Source organism: Thalassophryne amazonica, chromosome 19 (assembly GCF_902500255.1).
Source record: "Thalassophryne amazonica chromosome 19, fThaAma1.1, whole genome shotgun sequence".
Taxonomy (NCBI): Eukaryota; Metazoa; Chordata; class Actinopteri; order Batrachoidiformes; family Batrachoididae; genus Thalassophryne; species Thalassophryne amazonica.
This window is the reverse complement of record NC_047121.1, coordinates 43130716-43149288: the sequence shown is the minus strand read 5'-3', so window position 1 is coordinate 43149288 and position 18573 is coordinate 43130716. Positions and strand designations below refer to the sequence as shown.

The 18573-nt window shown below is 43.3% G+C and overlaps 1 protein-coding gene across 1 annotated transcript in view; it reads right to left on the bottom strand.

The window, feature by feature from the left end:
• Positions 1-18573, bottom strand: part of myo10l1 (myosin X, like 1) — a 178515-nt gene that overhangs the window by 110810 nt on the left and 49132 nt on the right. The window contains exon 2 of the mRNA XM_034195095.1: positions 4944-5042. Within this exon, the coding sequence (XP_034050986.1) occupies positions 4944-5042 (99 nt within the window). The remainder of the gene's footprint in view (positions 1-4943; positions 5043-18573) is intronic.

Genomic DNA, 18573 nt, shown 5'->3' with positions numbered 1-18573 from the left:
GTCCTCTGCCACCGGCCTCTCCCATTTGAGGTGTGTTTGGGGTATCAGCCCCATTGTTTCCCGTGGTGGAGGAGAGGTCGGTGTGCCCTCGGTCCAGGCCCACCTGCGGAAGTGCCGTCGGGTGTGGCGCTCCGCCGTTCTGCCTTGTTGAAGGCCCGGACGAGGGCGAAGACCCATGCAGACCGCCTGCGGTTCCCGGCCCCTGCTTACCAGCCCGGGCAGGAGGTGTGGCTATCCACAAAGGACATCCCCCTCCAGGTGGACTCCCCGAAGCTCAAGGACAGGTACATTGGACCATACAAAATCCTCAAAATCCTCAGTCCTGCCGCAGTGAAGCTCCGACTCCCAGCTTCACTGCGGATCCACCCGGTTTTTCATGTCGAGAATCAAACCTCACCACACCCACCCCTCTGTGCTCCCGGACCGGCGCCGCCTCCTGCCGGATCATTGACGGGGAGCCGGCTTGGACGGTGCGCCGGCTCCTGGACGTCCGTCGGATGGGCTGGGGTTCCAGTATTTGGTGGACTGGGAGGGGTATGGCCCCGAGGAACGCTCCTGGGTAAAGAGGAGCTTCATCCTGTATCCGGCCCTCCTGGCCGATTTCTACCGCCATCGCCCGGATAAGCCGGGTCGGGCGCCAGGAGGCGCCCGTTGAGGGGGGGGTCCTGTTGTGTGGGCCGCCAGAAGAGGAGGTACTGCTGGCCCACCACCAGAGGGTGCCCTGCCTGAAGTGCGGGCTTCAGGCACGAGAGGGCGCTGCCGCCACGGACACAGCCGGGGTAACAGCTGTCACTCTTATATCTTGTCACCCATCTATACTTCATCATCTCACTCCATAAAGACCGGACGTCATCTCCACCTCGTTGCCGAGATATCATCTACCTGTGAAGGTAATTTCTCTGCTGACCTAAAACTGAATAATAGTCTGAACCCTTTTGCAGCCGTTTTCCTGTGGTGTGCCTTATCTGCTGGATTGGCGTTTGGTGCAAACAGCGATGGCTTCGCTTCACACCCAAACCAGATAAGTGGTTTAACAGGAGCTGCACGAGTGTTCACCTGGGAATTCGGGACTTGGCGGCTCCAGTATTCACCGGGTTCTGTGGCAGTGGAAATCGTGTGGTCCCGGCTCTTCTCAGGACAGACGTCTTCTATCCTCGAGCCTGCCCACATGTCACCTTGGTGTATTGACTGCTATCAGATTCTATGATTGTCTGTATTATCGTTGTGCACATTCACAACATTAAATTGTTACCTTTTGACTCATCTATTGACCGTTCATTTGCGCCCCCTGTTGTGGGTCCGTGTCACTACACTTTCCCCAACAAGTAGATTCAGTAGATTCTCACAAATCCAACAAGACCAAGCATTCATGATATGCACACTCTTAAGGCTATGTAATTGGACTATTAGTAAAAAAAAAAAGTAGAAAGGGGGTGTTCACAATAATAGTAGCATCTGCTGTTGACGCTACAAACTCAAAACTATTATGTTCAAACTGCTTTTTTAGCAATCGTGTGAATCACTAAACTAGTATTTAGTTGTATAACCACAGTTTTTCATGATTTCTTCACATCTGTGAGGCATTCATTTTGTTGATTTGGAACCAAGATTTTGCTTGTTTACTAGTGTGCTTGGGGTCATTGTCTTGTTGAGACACCCATTTCAAGGGCATGTCCTCTTCAGCATAAGGCAACATGACCTCTTCAAGTATTTTGACATATCCAAACTGATCTATGATACCTGGTATGCGATATATAGGCCCAACACCATAGTAGGAGAAACATGCCCATATCATGATGCTTGCACCACCATGCTTCACTGTCTTCAATGTGACCTGTGGCTTGAATTCAGAGTTTGGGGGTCATCTCACAAACTGTCTGTGGCCTTTGGACCCAAAAAGAACAATTTACTCTCATCAGTCCACAAAATATTCCTCCATTTCTCTTTAGGCCAGTTGATGTGTTCTTTGGCAAATTGTAACCTCTTCTGCACATGTCTTTTAAACAGAGGGACTTTGTGGGGGATTCTTGCAAATAAATTAGCTTCACACAGGCTTCTAACTGTCACAGCACTTACAGGTAACTCCAGACTGTTTGATCATCCTGGAGCTGATCAATGGTGAGCCTTTGCTATTCTGGTTATTCTTCTATCCATTTTGATGGTTGTTTTCCATTTTCTTCCACGCGTCTCTGGTTTTTTTTTTTTGTTGTCCATTTTAAAGCATTGGAGATCATTGTAGATGAACAGCCAATAATTTTTTGCACCTGCATATACGTTTTCCCCTCTCCAATCAATTTTTTAATCAAACTACGCTGTTCTTCTGAACAATGTCTTGAACGTTCCATTTTCCTCAGGCTTTGAAAGAGAAAAGCATGTTCAACAGGTGCTGGCTTCATCCTTAAATAGGGGACACCTGATTCACACCTGGTTGTTCCACAAAATTGACGAACTCACTGACTGAATGCCACTCTACTATTATTGTGAACACCCCCTTTTCTACTTTTTTATTTACTAATAGTCCAATTTCATAGCCTTAAGAGTGTGCATATCATGAATGCTTGGTCTTGTTGGATTTGTGAGAATCTACTGAATCTACTGGTACCTTGTTTCTCATGTAACAATAAGAAATATACTCAAAACCTGGATTAATCTTTTTAGTCACATAGCACTTCTATTATTCTGAACACTACTGTATCTGAAGCTTTTGTACAACAATCATTTCCACATAAATTCAGCATTATTTCATCATAAAATATGGTGGAAGTGATCAGAGCGCCGCAGCTACAAGGGCTGCTAGCTGATGCATTCATGGTGCGTCCATCATTTCAAAGAGTCACCGAGTATGGCCTCGTTTCTGCTTAAAAAATTCCTTGTTTCTGCTTAAAACTGACTTTAGAATGATTTAAGAGGTTTTACTTTGTCATCTGATGGTTAACAATCACATTAATCCATTTGATCACTTTGGGTAAAGAGAGTCAGACTCAGACGTGCTGCTGAGCTCTGAAATGACACATGCGCAGTGGAGGCAGGGGGACCAGTTTTTAGGGGGACCGTTCGGTCTGCGACACTGGACTGTGGCCTTGCTGCTCCTAGTGGTTGGATGGTGTCTAACTATAATTAGGATGGGTTAATGCAGGGGACAAATTTTGTTGTATGTATATGTACAATGACAATAAAGGCTCTATTCTATTCTATTCTATTATTGAGAGTGTTTGAAGTGTAACATCACTCATACGGAATTTTAGGATCTACAGTTTTATATAACAACCATCTGTCCCGTGTGCATGATCTTGACCTCCATGGTCGCCTCCTCTTAGGGGTATTTATAAAGCATTTGTGACCTTGCAATACCAAATAAACTACAGAAATGATGCTCACACAGTGCTCACCTCCACCAGCAGACCTCCATTTATCTGTCGTGAACTGAGTTCTTGTGTTCAAGTCAATACCATTATAAATATATTAATTACAATGCTCATGATTGTGCAGAGCAAAAAAATTAATTGGTTAGCACTACTGCCTCACAGAAAGAAGGTGGTGGATCGCTTCCCGCCTGGTCAGACATGGGGGGAACATGCCAACTCCACACTGAAAGGGCGGGAAGTGATCCCATGACCTTCTTGCTGTGAGGAATTAGTGCTAACTATTAAGCCACCATGTCGCCCTACACTAGACTAGTGGCCTGTCCAGGGTGTACCCTGCCACTCACCCAAAACTGCTGGGATGGACTCCACCCCCCATGACCCTTAACTGGAATAAGCAGGTTGAAAAAATAGATGGATGCTGGTTGGATGGATGGATGGATGGATGGATGGATGGATGGATGGATGGATGGATGGATGGATGGATGGATGGATGGATGGATGGATGGAGGATGGATGGATGGATGGATGGATGGATGGATGATGGATGAGGATGATTATACAGAGAAAGTAGCTCACTGGGATTGGACTTGGTTACCAATATGCAGACCTGAGTTTGATTCTCTGTTGCTCTACCTATTCGTGTCCTTGAGAAAAACTTCATCTGCATTGGCACAGTCCACCCTGCTGTCAGTGGGATCAGGACTGTGATGCATTGGCATACCATCCATGGAAAGTGGTAGACTCTAAAACCCATGCTACAGTATCTGGGTATAACCAGCAGCACCAGTGGGTTTCAGAGTCAGTATAGGGTCCACATCTGCCAAAATCTGACAAACTCTTCCATTAGCCAAAGCCAACTTCTCCACCAAATTTCAATAGAACCTGATAAAAATGTTTTTTATATGCTCGCAACAATCAAACAGAGAAATAGAAATGAAAACATTTCTCCACAGAAGACGTAACTGTGGGAACAGACAGTGAACTTGCCCATAACTCAGGTAAAGGTAGATATTTACCAGCCTTCAGGTACAGGTGGTGATGGTGTGGTTAAAGAAGCAGGCTTGTAAACGGTGGCTCCTTAGTTCAGTTAAAATATATTCCTTGATGTTAATTAGCCTTAAAATCTAATCAACTCTTCCTTTGCTCAAGGGCTTCCTTACCACTGAATTCCAATTAGACTCACTCATATGTTTTTGAGATATAATGCTCACAAACAAACATGACCAAGAACAATATCAAAGTAAAGCAGTTTGGAAATCCCACTATTTTGTTTATGTCACCTACCCTTTTTAAATACTTTTAATATTTGGAAAAGCAATTTGAACATGACAACTCATGAACTAAAGCTCCTTTTAAACACACACAAAATGTTCTCCGATGTTCATTCGTGACTGGCAATGGTCTATCTCAGAAGTGAGAACAAAATAACACCCTTTAGTAGTCAGAAGCGTTGACTAAACCAAGCTTTTTCTTCTTTAATGTGCTGAATAAATCTGTCCCTAATACCCAATAATCCTTATGAAGAACATCGCAGGTTGGTTTACACTGACATCCCGGAAAAAAATGTGAGTTTCTTACCTCTCCATAGTCAATTGTGACAACAAGGGTTCCATCTCCACAGGAGTTGACAGTGGCAGGGACAAGCTGCTCCTTCTCTCGGACCCAGACTCGAGCCCCCTGAAGCAAAAACACAAACAAACTTTAGTTAAGACGTGAAAAAGTTGGTGATTCACTCTGCAAGTTTAAAAGTACCCAATAATATAGAATAAATTGACCGACAAAGTTTGATCTGGATCTGATCCAGATTACAGATTTCGTGGCCATTTAAATTTAACATTGAAATCCCCATTTAATGTAGATTTTACATTATATCTTAAACAAACATGCCCCAATCACTCTCATATTTGAAAGTGAGGTGCAGCCTGGGACTTGATCCAGATCTGATCCAGACTGTAAATTTTGTGGACATTTGAATTTAATATCGAAAAGCCCATTTGGTGTGTATTTTGCATTATATCTCAATCAAAAGTGCCTCAATCACTCTCATTTGTGACAATGAGGTGCAAACTGACACTCAGTGAGTAGGCTAAGTTTGACTCACATCTGATCCATATTGCGGATTTAGCAGATATTTGATTTTAACATTGAAAAGCCATTTTGATCTATATGTTGAATTATATTTTAGATTATGAAAAGCCACTTCTAACAAGACGTTCACCTTGAAAAAATGTGTCCATTGTAAAAATTTGTGGAATTGGAAATTAGTGTTGGTGGAGGTTTGCGCTCTATCAGCACCGTGCTCTAGTTCATATCTGCATTTCAACCAGGACAAAAAAAAACATAAATAAATATAAATATTTATTAAAAACAAAAGGAGATGATTTAACAATGACTTGAGTGTGTCTGTTAAAAATTTATGTTTGTTTTCTACAGTCACATTTCATTTACTCTTGATGGTTATTTTTCAGCACGTGTAGTGATGCAACGTAAACCTCATGATGAAATCATTTTTTTATTTAGTCATTTCAACACTTAATTACATCCTCATTGACTATATGATCGCTTGTAATCAGGACAGAGTAATTTCTAAATATGAATTTATCTATTCTAATGATTGTGAATGCTTTGAAATTGTGCACAATAGGGGCGGGGCTTTCTCTGCCTGTGCCTTATTGACTGAACTTTAACTTCATGGACATGTTTAATGATTCATTCATTTAATGCTAAAATATAAAAGGAAACAACTTTTCCAAATTATACAATAGTTGCTCTTTAAAGAGCCTTTGTTTTATTTAGAAGTGCAGTAGCAGGTGTTGGTTTTCAGAGACAACAGGTGAGCTGGAACTTCAGGACATTTAACCAGATGATGGCCTACTCCACAGCTTTGACCGCTTAGTGGAATTTTTGGAGACACTTTCTTCACATTTTGAAGAGCAGAGATGTTCTCTTATTCTTTTCTGGATTTCAGGTTTTGGTGTTCAGCTCCATCACTAGAAGTTTTAAGTGCATCTGTATTTACAAGGTTCTCTGCACAGCAGATGTTGAAATGTTCCTGATGTGGGACAGTGAAGAAATATATTTCTTAAAATATAAAACAAACACAAAGCAGTGACGTGCTATTTTCTTTAAGGCCTGATTACTAGATCTTTAAAAGAAATTACAGTAAAAAAAATCTGTTACTTAAAGTTGAGACTATTGTAGTAACAACAGTAACAATTAAAAACTATTGTGCTGATTTATTTGGCAAAAATAAAAATATATCAATCAATTTACAATTATAAAACATTCACTCAGCTCGACTGAGTGGAAGGCTAAGCTAACATTACCTGATAAAACTTCAGCATTCACTGGTGCACTAACGTCACATTTTATTTTCAGATTACTCATGCATATTTGCAGAGACTCTGTTGTTCAAACTGGGTGTGTGTATATATCCAAAAGTGAAGCATTTCAGACTGAGTGTGTCCACTCGATTACACCGGCTGCTGTCTCTCTGTCTGAATGGCTGCTGTGGCTCTGTGGCTGGGCCGTGCATCAGGTCTGCCCAGCCTCACTCTGAACAGTTGCTGAAAAAAGCTCCTTCTAGCAAGGTGATATCCTAATCTTCAATCAATCAACTCAATCAACTTTTTTCTTATATAGCGCCAAATCACAACAAACAGTTGCCCCAAGGCGCTCCATATTGTAAGGCAAGGCCATACAATAATTATGAAAAACCCCAACGGTCAAAACGACCCCCTATGAGCAAGCACTTGGCAACAGTGGGAAGGAAAAAACTCCCTTTTAACAGGAAGAAACCTCCAGCAGAACCAGGCTCAGGGAGGGGCAGTCTTCTGCTGAGACTGGTTGGGGCTGAGGGAAAAAACCAGGAAAAAGACATGCCGTGAAGGGGGGCAGAGATCGATCACTAATGATTAAATGCAGAGTGATGCATACGGAGCAAAAAGAGAAAGAAACAGTGCATCATGGGAACCCCCCCACAATCTACGTCTAAAGCAGCATAACCAAGGGATGGTCCAGGGTCACCCGATCCAGCCCTAACTATAAGCCTTAGCGAAAAGGAAAGTTTTAAAGCCTAATCTTAAAAGTAGAGAGGGTGTCTGTCTCCCTGATCTGAATTGGGAGCTGGTTCCACAGGAGAGGAGCCTGACAGCTGAAGGCTCTGCCTCCCATTCTACTCTTACAAACCCTAGGAACTACAAGTAAGCCCGCAGTCTGAGAGCGAAGCGCTCTAAGTGGGGTAATACGGTACTACGAGGTCCTAAGATAAGATGGGACCTGATTATTCAAAACCTTATAAGTAAAGAAGAAGAAGCTGCAGCATTCTGAACCAACTGAAGGCTTTTAGGGAACTTTTAGGACAACCTGATAATAATGAATTACAATAGTCCAGCCTAGAGGAAATAAATGCATGAATTAGTTTTCAGCATCACTCTGAGACAAGACCTTTCTGATTTTAGAGATATTGCGTAATGCAAAAAGGCAGTCCTACATATTTGTTTAATATGCGCTTTGAAGACATATCCTGATCAAAAATGACTCCAAGATTTCTCACAGTATACTAGAGATCAGGGAAATGCCATCCAGAGTAACGATCTGGTTAGACACCATGCTTCTAAGATTGTGGGGCCAAGTACAATAACTTCAGTTTTATCTGAGTTTAAAAGCAGGAAATTAGAGGGTCATCCATGTCTTTATGTCTGTAAGACAATCCTGCAGTTAGCTAATGGTGTGTATCCTCTGGGCTGTCATGGATAGATAAAGCTGGGTATCATCTGCGTAACAATGAAAATTTAAGCAATACCGTCTAATAATACTGCCTAAGGGAAGCATGTATAAAGTGAATAAAATTGGTCCTAGCACAGAACCTTGTGGAACTCCATAATTAACTTTAGTCTGTGAAGAAGATTCCCCATTTATATGAACAAACTGTAATCTATTAGACAAATATGAGTCAAACCACCGCAGCGCAGTGCCTTAATACCTATGACATCTCTAATCTCTGTAATAAAATTTTATGGTCACAGTATCAAAAGCAGCACTGAGGTCCAACAGAACAAGCACAGAGATAAGTCCCACTGTCCGAAGCCATAAGAAGATCATTTGTAACCTTCACTAATGCTGTTTCTGTACTATGATGAATTCTAAACCTGACTGAAACTCTTCAATAGACCATTCCTCTGCAGGTGATCAGTTAGCTGTTTTACAACTACCCTCTCAAGAATCTTTGAGAGAAAAGGAAGGTTGGAAATTGGCCTATAATTAGCTAAGATAGCTGGGTCAAGTGGTGGCTTTTTAAGTAATGGTTTAATTACTGCCACCTTAAAGGCCTGTGGTACATACCAACTAACAAAGATAGATTGATCATATTTAAGATTGAAGCATTAAATAATGGTAGGACTTCCTTGAGCAGCCTGGCAGGAATGGGGTCCAATAAACATGCCGATGGTTTGGACGAAGCAACCAATGAAAATAACTCAGACAGAACAACCGGAGAGAAAGAGTCTAACCAAATACCGGCATCACTGAAAGCAGCCAAAGATAACGATACATCTTTGGGATGGTTATGAGTAATTTTTCTCTAATAGTCAAAAGTTTGTTAGCAAAGAAAGTCATGAAGTCATTACTAGTTAAAGTTAATGGAATACTCAGCTCAATAGAGCTCTGACTCTTGTCAGCCTAGCTACAGTGCTGAAAAGAAACCTGAGGTTATTCGTATTTTCTTCAATTAGTGATGAGTAGAAAGATGTCCTAGCTTTACGGAGGGCTTTTTATAGAGCAACAAACTCTTTTTCCAGGCTAAGTGAAGATCTTCTAAATTAGTGAGACGCCATTTCCTCTCCAACTTACGGGTTATCTGCTTTAAGCTACGAGTTGTGAGTTATACCACGGAGTCAGACACTTCTGATTTAAAGCTCTCTTTTTCAGAGGAGCTACAGCATCCAAAGTTGTCTTCAAAGAGGATGTAAACTATTGACGAGATACTCTAACTCCCTTACAGAGTTTAGGTAGCTACTCTGCTCTGTGTTGGTATATGACATTAGAGAACATAACGAAGGAATCATATCCTTAAACCTAGTTACAGCGCTTTCTGAAAGACGTTCTAGTGTAATGAAACTTATTCCCCACTGCAGGGTAGTCCATCAGGGTAAATGTAAATGTTATTAAAAAATGATCAGACAGAAGGGAGTTTTCAGGGAATACTGTTAAGTCTTCTATTTCCATACCATAAGTCAGAACAAGATCTAAGAGATGATTAAAGTGGTGGGTGGACTCATTTACTTTTTGAGCAAAGCCGATAGAGTCTAATAATAGATAAATGCAGTGTTGAGGGCTGTCATTCTCAGCATCTGTGTGGATATTAAAATCGCCCACTATATTATCTTATCTGAGCTAAGCACTAAGTCAGACAAAAGGTCAGAAAATTCACAGAGAAACTCACAGTAACGACCAGGTGGACGATAGATAATAACAAATAAAACTGGTTTTTGGGACTTCCAGTTGGATGGACAAGACTAAGAGACAAGCTTTCAAATGAATTAAAGCTCTGTCTAGGTTTTTGATTAATTATAAGCTGGAATGGAAGATTGCTGCTAATCCTCCGCCCGGCCCGTGCTACGAGCATTCTGACAGTTAGTGTGAGTCGGGGGTGTTGACTCAGTTAAACTAACATATTCATCCTGCTGTAACCATGTTTCTGTTAGGCAGAATAAATCAATACGTTGATCAATTATTATATCATTTACCAACAGGGACTTAGAAGAGAGAGACCTAAGTGTTGAATAGACCACATTTAACTGTTTAGTCTGTGGTGCATTGAAGGTACTATATTATTTTTTCTTTTTGAATTTTTATGCTTAAATAGATTTTGCTGGTTATTGGTGGTCTGGGAGCAGGCACCGTCTCTACGGGGATGGGGCAACTGAGGGGATGGCAGGGGGGAGAGAAGCTGCAGAGAGGTGTATAAGACCACAGCTCTGCCTCCTGGTCCCAACGCTGGACAGTCACAGTTTGGAGGATCCAAGAAAATTGGCCAGATTTCTAGAAATGAGAGCTGCTTCCATCTAAAGTGGGATGGATGCCGTCTCTCCTAACAAGACCAGGTTTCCCCAGAAGCTTTGCCAATTATCATGAAGCCCACCTCATTTTTTGGACACCACTCAGACAGCCAGCAATTCAAGGAGAACATGCGGCTAAACATGTCACTCCCGGTCTGATTGGGGAGGGGCCCAGAGAAAACAACAGAGTCCGACATTGTTTTTGCAAAGTTACACACCGATTTAATGTTAATTTTAGTGACCTCCGATTGGCGTAACCGAGTGTCATTACTGCCGACGTGAATTACAATCTTACCAAATTTACGCTTAGCCTTAGCCAGCAATTTCAAATGTCCTTCGATGTCGCCTGCTCTGGCCCCCGGAAGACAATTGACAATGGTTGCTGGTGTCGCTAACATTCACATTTCTCAAAACAGAGTCGCCAATAACCAGAGTTTGATCCTCGGCGAGTGTATCGTCGAGTGGGGAAAAATGGTTAGAGATGTGAACGGGTTGACGGTGTACACGGGCTTCTGTTTAGGGCTACGCTTCCTCCTCACAGTCACCCAGTCAGCCTGCTTTCCCGACTCTTGTGGTGTAATCTTGTGGTTATATCTGTGGTTACATGTTTTGCACAACTCCGCCAATTTTCCGTGTTTGCTTGCAGCATTCACAGCACGTCACACGATCTGAAGGTCCTGCACCTGTGACGCGACAACTTGAGTGCACCCACATGTGCGACCTGAAAGGCCCTTAATGCATCTCTTTACAACTAATAACAGCTCTTCCCTGTGTTCACTAGTACTTCATTACATCCTGTTTTTAACTGAAAAACTAACCCTTGACCTAATTTATTACCTAAAATAATGACCTCTTTAAACTCGCCATAAAGCACACACAGGGTGCCGATGCAAACACGCCATCTCACAATCAGAATCTACTGTAAGCCAGCTCACTACGATCCATCAGTCTCCTCTTTAAGTAATTAATCTCCAATCCCAGGTCAATATATTCACCATGTGCTGTGTGACAAATGCAGAGAAGGATGGACTAAGTGTTACAAATGACCTGACAACATTACAACCTACACTCATTGTTCCTTGTACATTCCTTCTTCATCTTCTTTACCCCCCCATCCGGTACAAGCCCAGACATAAAGGCCATGCATGACAACAAACACCTTTCTGTGCATACGTTGCCTCCCCCATTTCCCCTTGTCAGCCTCTGAATCTGCCTTTTTCACTCATCCTTTGTGGTTAATTCAATCCGCAGACAACCCAGACCTCCACCTCTGCCCTCTCCTTTTCATCAAGCTCCATTAAATACCAACCATCCTCAGTTATCACGTTACACTCAAACTAGACCCTGACCTCACATGTCCGACCATGTTCTCCAGCCAACATCCTCCTTTAGTGTCTGCATTTCTTTACAGAAGTTATTTGGTGAGCTAACATCCCAGCCCTTGGGCAGTACAGAAGACAGTGGATTCAGAGTGCGCGTCCCAAGCCCAGGAGGGGTGTGTTAAGGAAGGTCATCTTCTGGGCAACAGCAGGGTGCTGGTAGAAACTACATTTGGTTGAAGGAGGGGAAGAGGAAAGCACAAAGGCATGTCCAGAGACAGAGGAGAAAGAGTCTTAAGGCTGGTTTACACACAGACAGTTTTGTTGGTGAGTAGTACGTAGACCGAACTTCGCGGTAGTTCCGGCTGTTTTCGCGGAGGAAAGGGGCGGAGCTCGCCGGCTCCGGTTGTCAGTCAAAATTAACATGACGGACCTTGATCACACGGAGCGAGTTGCTGTGGAAAGCTCCCAATACAGACAGTATCATTATTATTTGGTCCAGGAGCTGTCTGGATGACGGCTGCTTTCAGCGGTCCTTCCACCTCTGCAGGAGTCAGTTTGAGGATCAACTGTCCCGTTCACGCGCGCACATGTAAACAATTAAAAAAATTAAAAATAAACTCTGTTGCTTGCTGCAGCTCACTCTTTCCCCCAAAAAACTCTGTCATAATTGTGTTTAGAAGGCAGTCACATTTGTTTTATTATACATCTGTGTAGTTAATTAATGAAATATTCTCTACAGATGATTCGCTCACGCGCGCATGTAAAAAGAAAAAAGAAAAAAAAAAAGAAAGTCCGCTCCCGGCTGCTGTTTGCTGCAGGGCTCCTCCTCGTTCTTTCCCTCAAAAAACTCTGTCATAATTGTGTTTAGAAGCCAGTCACCATTTCCTTCATTATACAGCTGTGTAGCTAATAAGTAAAATAATCTCCAGGATGATTCGCGCACGCACGCACGTAAAATAAAATTTAAAAGAACCTCCGCTCCACGCTGCTGTGGTGCTGCTGCTAGCTCCAAAAACTCTGTCATGATTGTAAAATAAAGGACAAAAGAGACATAAGTCCTGCTCACAGGCTGCTACCAGATACAGGACATGTTCACATCTTCAAACTCCAGACATCTCCACGTCACTACATATTCAGTCCCTGATTGGTCATCGCGGCGCGACGAGAACTGCGGCACTACAGGAAGCGGCAGGATGAAACGGCGATTATAAAGTATCACACGCCGTTGTTCGTCATCACGGGAGGTCTCCGGGGGCGCTCCCAGAATTATTTGACATGTTGAATAATTCCAGGAGCGATTCCCGGTAAAGCCGGAACTAAACCACGCCCCCTAGTGCCGGAGTTAACAACGGCGTGTGATTCTTAAGACGGCCAAAAACTCTTCTGGGGCTTTAGGTCTTAAGCCCTGTTTACACATAGACGGTAAGAGCTCCCGGAAGAGTTTTTGGCCGTCTTAAGGATCAAACGCCGTTGTCAACGCCGGCACTAGGGGGCGTGGCTTAGTTCTGGCTTTACCGGGAATCTGTCAAAAAAATTATTCAATATGTCGAATAATTCCGAGAGCGCTCCCAGAGAATTCGCATGACGACAGAGACAACGCGAACAATGGCGTTTGATACTTTTTAATCGCCGCTTCATCCTGCCCCTTCCTATAGTGCCGCAGTTTACACCGCCGTCATTGGCGGCCGGTGTTGTATCCCTAACCAACGGCATGTAAACGGCGACAGAGCCCACATCGGCATCCTCAAAGGCGTTTTAACCGGCGACAGAGGCAGACAAAACGGCGGCGCTAGCAGACAGTACGTCCTTCTAAACGCCACCTCCCAGTTAACGGCGTTCCAAATGGCCGATAGGCGGCAGTCAATATAAAAATGCTAGCGCGCTGCATGCAGGCCTCTCACTCATGGCCAGCTCCAGATATTTTTGCAGAGAAGCTCCAGTATGCCTCCTAAAAGAAAATTGGCAGCAGCAAGGACTTACCAAGAGGTCTGGTTCAGAAGCAGAGGAGAGGCCTGTGGTGGAAACGAGCAACACGTTGAGGAGGGGAAAAGGAAGGAGAAGAAAAGGCTGAGAGATGAGCTCCCTCCCCCTGCAGTGACAGCTGCTTCAGCCTATTATACTCTGGGGGCGGTGCCTATATGCAAAAGTTCCTGGAGTAACGCAGGATTTGCCTGGATAAATCCAGCGGTACACAGGGCATTATCGGCGGCAGCAGAACACCGCCGTTCTCACGCGCGTCTTAACCTGCGATTGTAAAGGATAGAACTGGGTATTAACCCCCGTTGCCTGACGTGTGCCAGATGCTACGGCGTCAAAACACCGCTTTATTCGGCGGATTTAGCAGCGTTTTATCCGCGCATTTGCGGCGAGTATGGCGCTCAAAATGCGGGCGAAATGCTCCGCCCCTTTCCACCGCGAAAACAGCCGGAACTACCGCGAACTTCGGTCTACGTACTGCCCGCCGACAAAACCGTCTATGCGTAACTTGGGCTTTAGGCATCTTAGGTCTAAAACATAACTCATTTGACACTCTGGTCTGCTCAGGATGCCACATATAATAGACAATGTCCGAAGAATAAAAATCAACCATGTTACTTCATCACTGTATACAGGCCCCTGGGGCACATATTCTGTATTATTAGATGAATTTGGTAAGTTTATCTATAATCTGGCAATCCGTGCAGATAACATTCTGATTGTTGGTGACTTCAACATTCATGTAAGCAAGCCTTCTGACCCCCTCTGCAAATCAGTCATGGACATTATAAATGTATTAGGATTCCAGCAATGCATTCAGGGTTTGAGTCACGCTAGTGGAAACACATTGAATTTAGCGCCCGCTCGTGGTATTGCTGTCTCAGATAATGATATCATGCCTCTTGCATCAGTGGTTTCAGATCACTTATTAAGTTTACAGTCTCAATGCCATGTACACTGGAGCGAGACGCTTAGTTATCATCAGCGACACGTCAACTCCTCAGTTACAAGAGAACTTGGAGCCAGACTGCCTGATATCTTAGCATCATTTTCGGAACATGATCATGCAGTAGATAGTCCTGTGGATAGTTTATACTCAGCATTCACAAGCACATTGAACATGATCGCTGTCCCTATACTAAAGCCACGTCCCCCAAAACATACTCTCTTTCGTTCAACGATTACTTACATGGCCTCAAACATAAGTCTAGAGGTCTAGAGTGAAATTGGCATAGCACAAAACTAGGAGTATTACACCTTGTGTGGCGTGATGCTATTCTGGACTATAAGCATGCACTATTGGCTACAAAACAGGCGTGCTACTCTGATTTGACCAAGACAAACAACTATAGTTCAAAGTTCTTGTTTGACGAGGTGGCAATACTTATTCAAGGACAACCACCTGTAATTCGCTCTCCATTTACTGCTTAAGATTTCTTAGATTACTTCAAATAGAAAACAGATGACATTAGGTCAAATATATCCCAGCATGCCTTAGTCCCACCACTACACCCTATTATTAATGTGGGTGCCATCACTGATACCTCACTTAGATTTGACTGTGATAATAATTCACTTGGTGCGCTAATGAAACTTGGAATTCTGCAAAATGCACGTCTTTTCGACCCTATACCAACAAAACTGTTTAAGAGCTTTTGGCCTACACTTGGGCCTACTGTATTGGAAATTATTAACCTGTCACAAACCTCAGGGTCTGTTCCTAAATGCTTTACATCCACAGTGATTAAACCAATACTTAAGAAGTCTAACCTTGATCCCAGTCTACTGAAAAATTATAGGCCAATATCAAACCTATCATTTTGTTCTAAGATCCCGAAAAAAAGTGGTTTCACAGCAGCTTATGGACCACGTTACTGACAACAACCTCCTTGAGCCACTGCAGTCTGCATTTAGAACACACCATTCCACTGAGATAGCTCTTACTAAAGTGATCTCCTGCTTATACTACTCGATAGGTTGGAAAATCACTTTGGGATTGCTGGGATTGTCCTTGCATAGTTGACATCCTACGTAATCAGTTGCTCTCACTGTGTCCTGTACAATAACGTCACCTCAAACCTTGTTCTGATTAAATACGGGGTTCCACAGGGGTTGGTCGTAGCCCCCCTGCTTTTCTCCCTTTATACAGCACCCCTTGGGTATATACTGTGACGTTATGGGATTACATTTCACTGCTATTCTGATGATACTCAGTGGTACATGCCAATAACTGCTGGGCACCGGACTGAACTCGGGATGCCCTGCCTGTTGCACCAATGACTGGAGATCATATCTCTGGAGCCTACATGGATTAGAAACCCAAGATGGACTCTATTTTAGTTACAATTAAGGACTCTATATTTGCTGCTCTTTTGTTTTTTTCTGTTTCTGATTTCTATTTCTTCTGTTCATCAAGAAATTCTTGTACAATCTGCAAAAACCTTGTAACTGTTAGAATGACCTAAGCAGTGGGTCACCCCTCTGGGTCTGGTTTGCTTGTGGTTTCTGTGCCATATCTACGGTACTATGCTGTTTGCAGATGTAAGAACTCATAGGAATGAGGAGCAGGTTGAGGTGAGCCTGGAGAGGTGGAGGTACATGCTAAAAAGAAGAGGAATGAAGGTCAGTCAAACAAGATGGAGTATATGTGTATGAATGAACTGTCAAAGTAACTGTCAACTGTTCAAAGTAATGAAGAATGTGACAGGGAGGTGAAGAAGAGAGTGCAGGCAGGGTAAATGCCTCCATCTGCATCAGACGCTCAAAGCGCTTCACAATTATGCCTCACATTCACCCCGATGCCAGGTTGCTGCCATACAAGGCGCTCACTACACACCGGGAGCAATAGGGGATTAAAGACCTTGCCCAAGGGCCCTTAGTGTTTTTCCAGTCAGGCGGGGATTTGAACCCATGATCTTCTGGACTCAAGCCCAACACCTTAACCACTAGACCATCACCAGGGTGGAGTGAGTGTTAAAGTGGCAGGAGTGATTTGTGATAGAAGGATATCTGCAAAAGTGAAAGGGAAGGACAAGACTGTAATGAGACTATGCAGCGAGGGTTGCAGGTGGTTGCATGAAGAAAAGGACAGGAGATGCAGCCAAAGATGCTGCAATATTTCCTGGAAGTGATGAGCATGGACAGGATTAGGAATGAGGATGCTGAGGATGGAGCCGCCAGGTGGACAGATAAGCAGACGAACAAAGAGCAGCTTTATGAATGTGGTGATGAGGACGTGAAGGTGGTTGGTGTGACAGATGAAGATTCACTGACCAGGGTGAAGTGGAGATCAATGATCAGCTGTAATGACCCTTAATGGCAACAAGTGACATATAGCTGATGTTTGAAATTGCTGAAGCAATCACATTTGGATAATTGAGCTTGTTTATGACACAGTAAAACAGCCAGAAATCACACCTTGTTTTTGCAATTGTTTGTCCTCTGAGTAAACGAGGCTAAAATATGGCCATCGGGTATTGTGAAGGCTTTTCGTCCGTACATCTGCCTGTCTGTCTGTCTGTCTGTCTGTCTGTCTGTCTGTCTGTCCTCAGCATAAGTCCAGTTCTATTACTGCCAGAGTGTTGAAATTCACAGGGTGTCACGGTTTTGGCCAGATCTGGGGGTTTATTCTAGTTTTTCCCCTTTCTGTTGTTCTTTTCAGCTTTGATGTGTTAATATTTATTTTCATCAGGAATTATTCTGTCGTGTTTTTCTTGTCACTTTGTTCTGGTTATGATTCACTAGTTATTTTGTTTTCTTCATATGGTTATTTTCTGTTTTGACTTGTCACTTTGTTTTCTTTGTTACTTTGTACTTTTGCCATCCATTCTGTTCTAGTTGTTTTCAGTCATTGTTTATTAAGTTATCACTTGTTCCTCTTGGTTATTATATTTGATGTACTGTTATTTCAGGATTTGTTCTGGTTGTTGTTTGGTCACTGCTTTTTCTTATGTTTTGTCTTACTGCCTTGTTTTCTTAAGTCAGTTTGTGTTTAATGTCATTTTAGTATTTTGCTCCATGTCTCTCGTTCTAGTCTGTGCTGCCAGTTCATGTTTAGTTTAGTTCTCATGTTCATGCCTGCTTCCAGTTGTATTATGTTCTGCCATAGTTCCCTGGTTTCTCCTCACGCCCCTCTGAGTTCTGTTTCACTCCACACCCTACACCTGCCTTCATGTCTTCATCCCTCACTTACATCTGATTATGTTCTCTCTGCACCTGTCATGTGTCCCTGTCTCTCACTTTAATTCTGTCTACTTTGTATTTCCTTTCTCTCACACTCTGTGCACCTGTTCACATATCTTTTGTTATGTGCCGACGCGGGTTGAGGAGCGGACCTGCGTCTGACTGAACCCAGCGCTAAATAACCAGAAAGCGGTTCCAAAAACAAAACATTTATTTCCCTTTCCATGCAATAATTGTGTACAACATAATATATAGCTTGTCTGGCGGAGTGAAGGACGGCGCGCTCTCCAGCACCCAAAGGGATCGAAGCCTGGCGCTTCTGGACTCAAATTCACCGCCAAACACCCCCCAGGTGGACACGACAAACTGACTCTGTGAAGGATAGAAGAGGTGAGGTAAGTCAACAGCTACAACTAATATCCTTCAAAGGCACACACTATCAGCAACACATTCAGGTCTGAATTTAAGCTTTATGTAAATGAGCAGCTTCTCACAACAGGTGGAGGATCATCAGTCCGCACGCCACGGCCGTGAGAAGTGAGCTGCACAATTCTCATCAATGTTCAAATATACTGCGTAACAAAATACCAAATTACTATTAACACTTATTCAGACAATCAATCACCTCTGATGTGTGCTGACAGCATGTGTCCCTCACCCGTCCTCCTT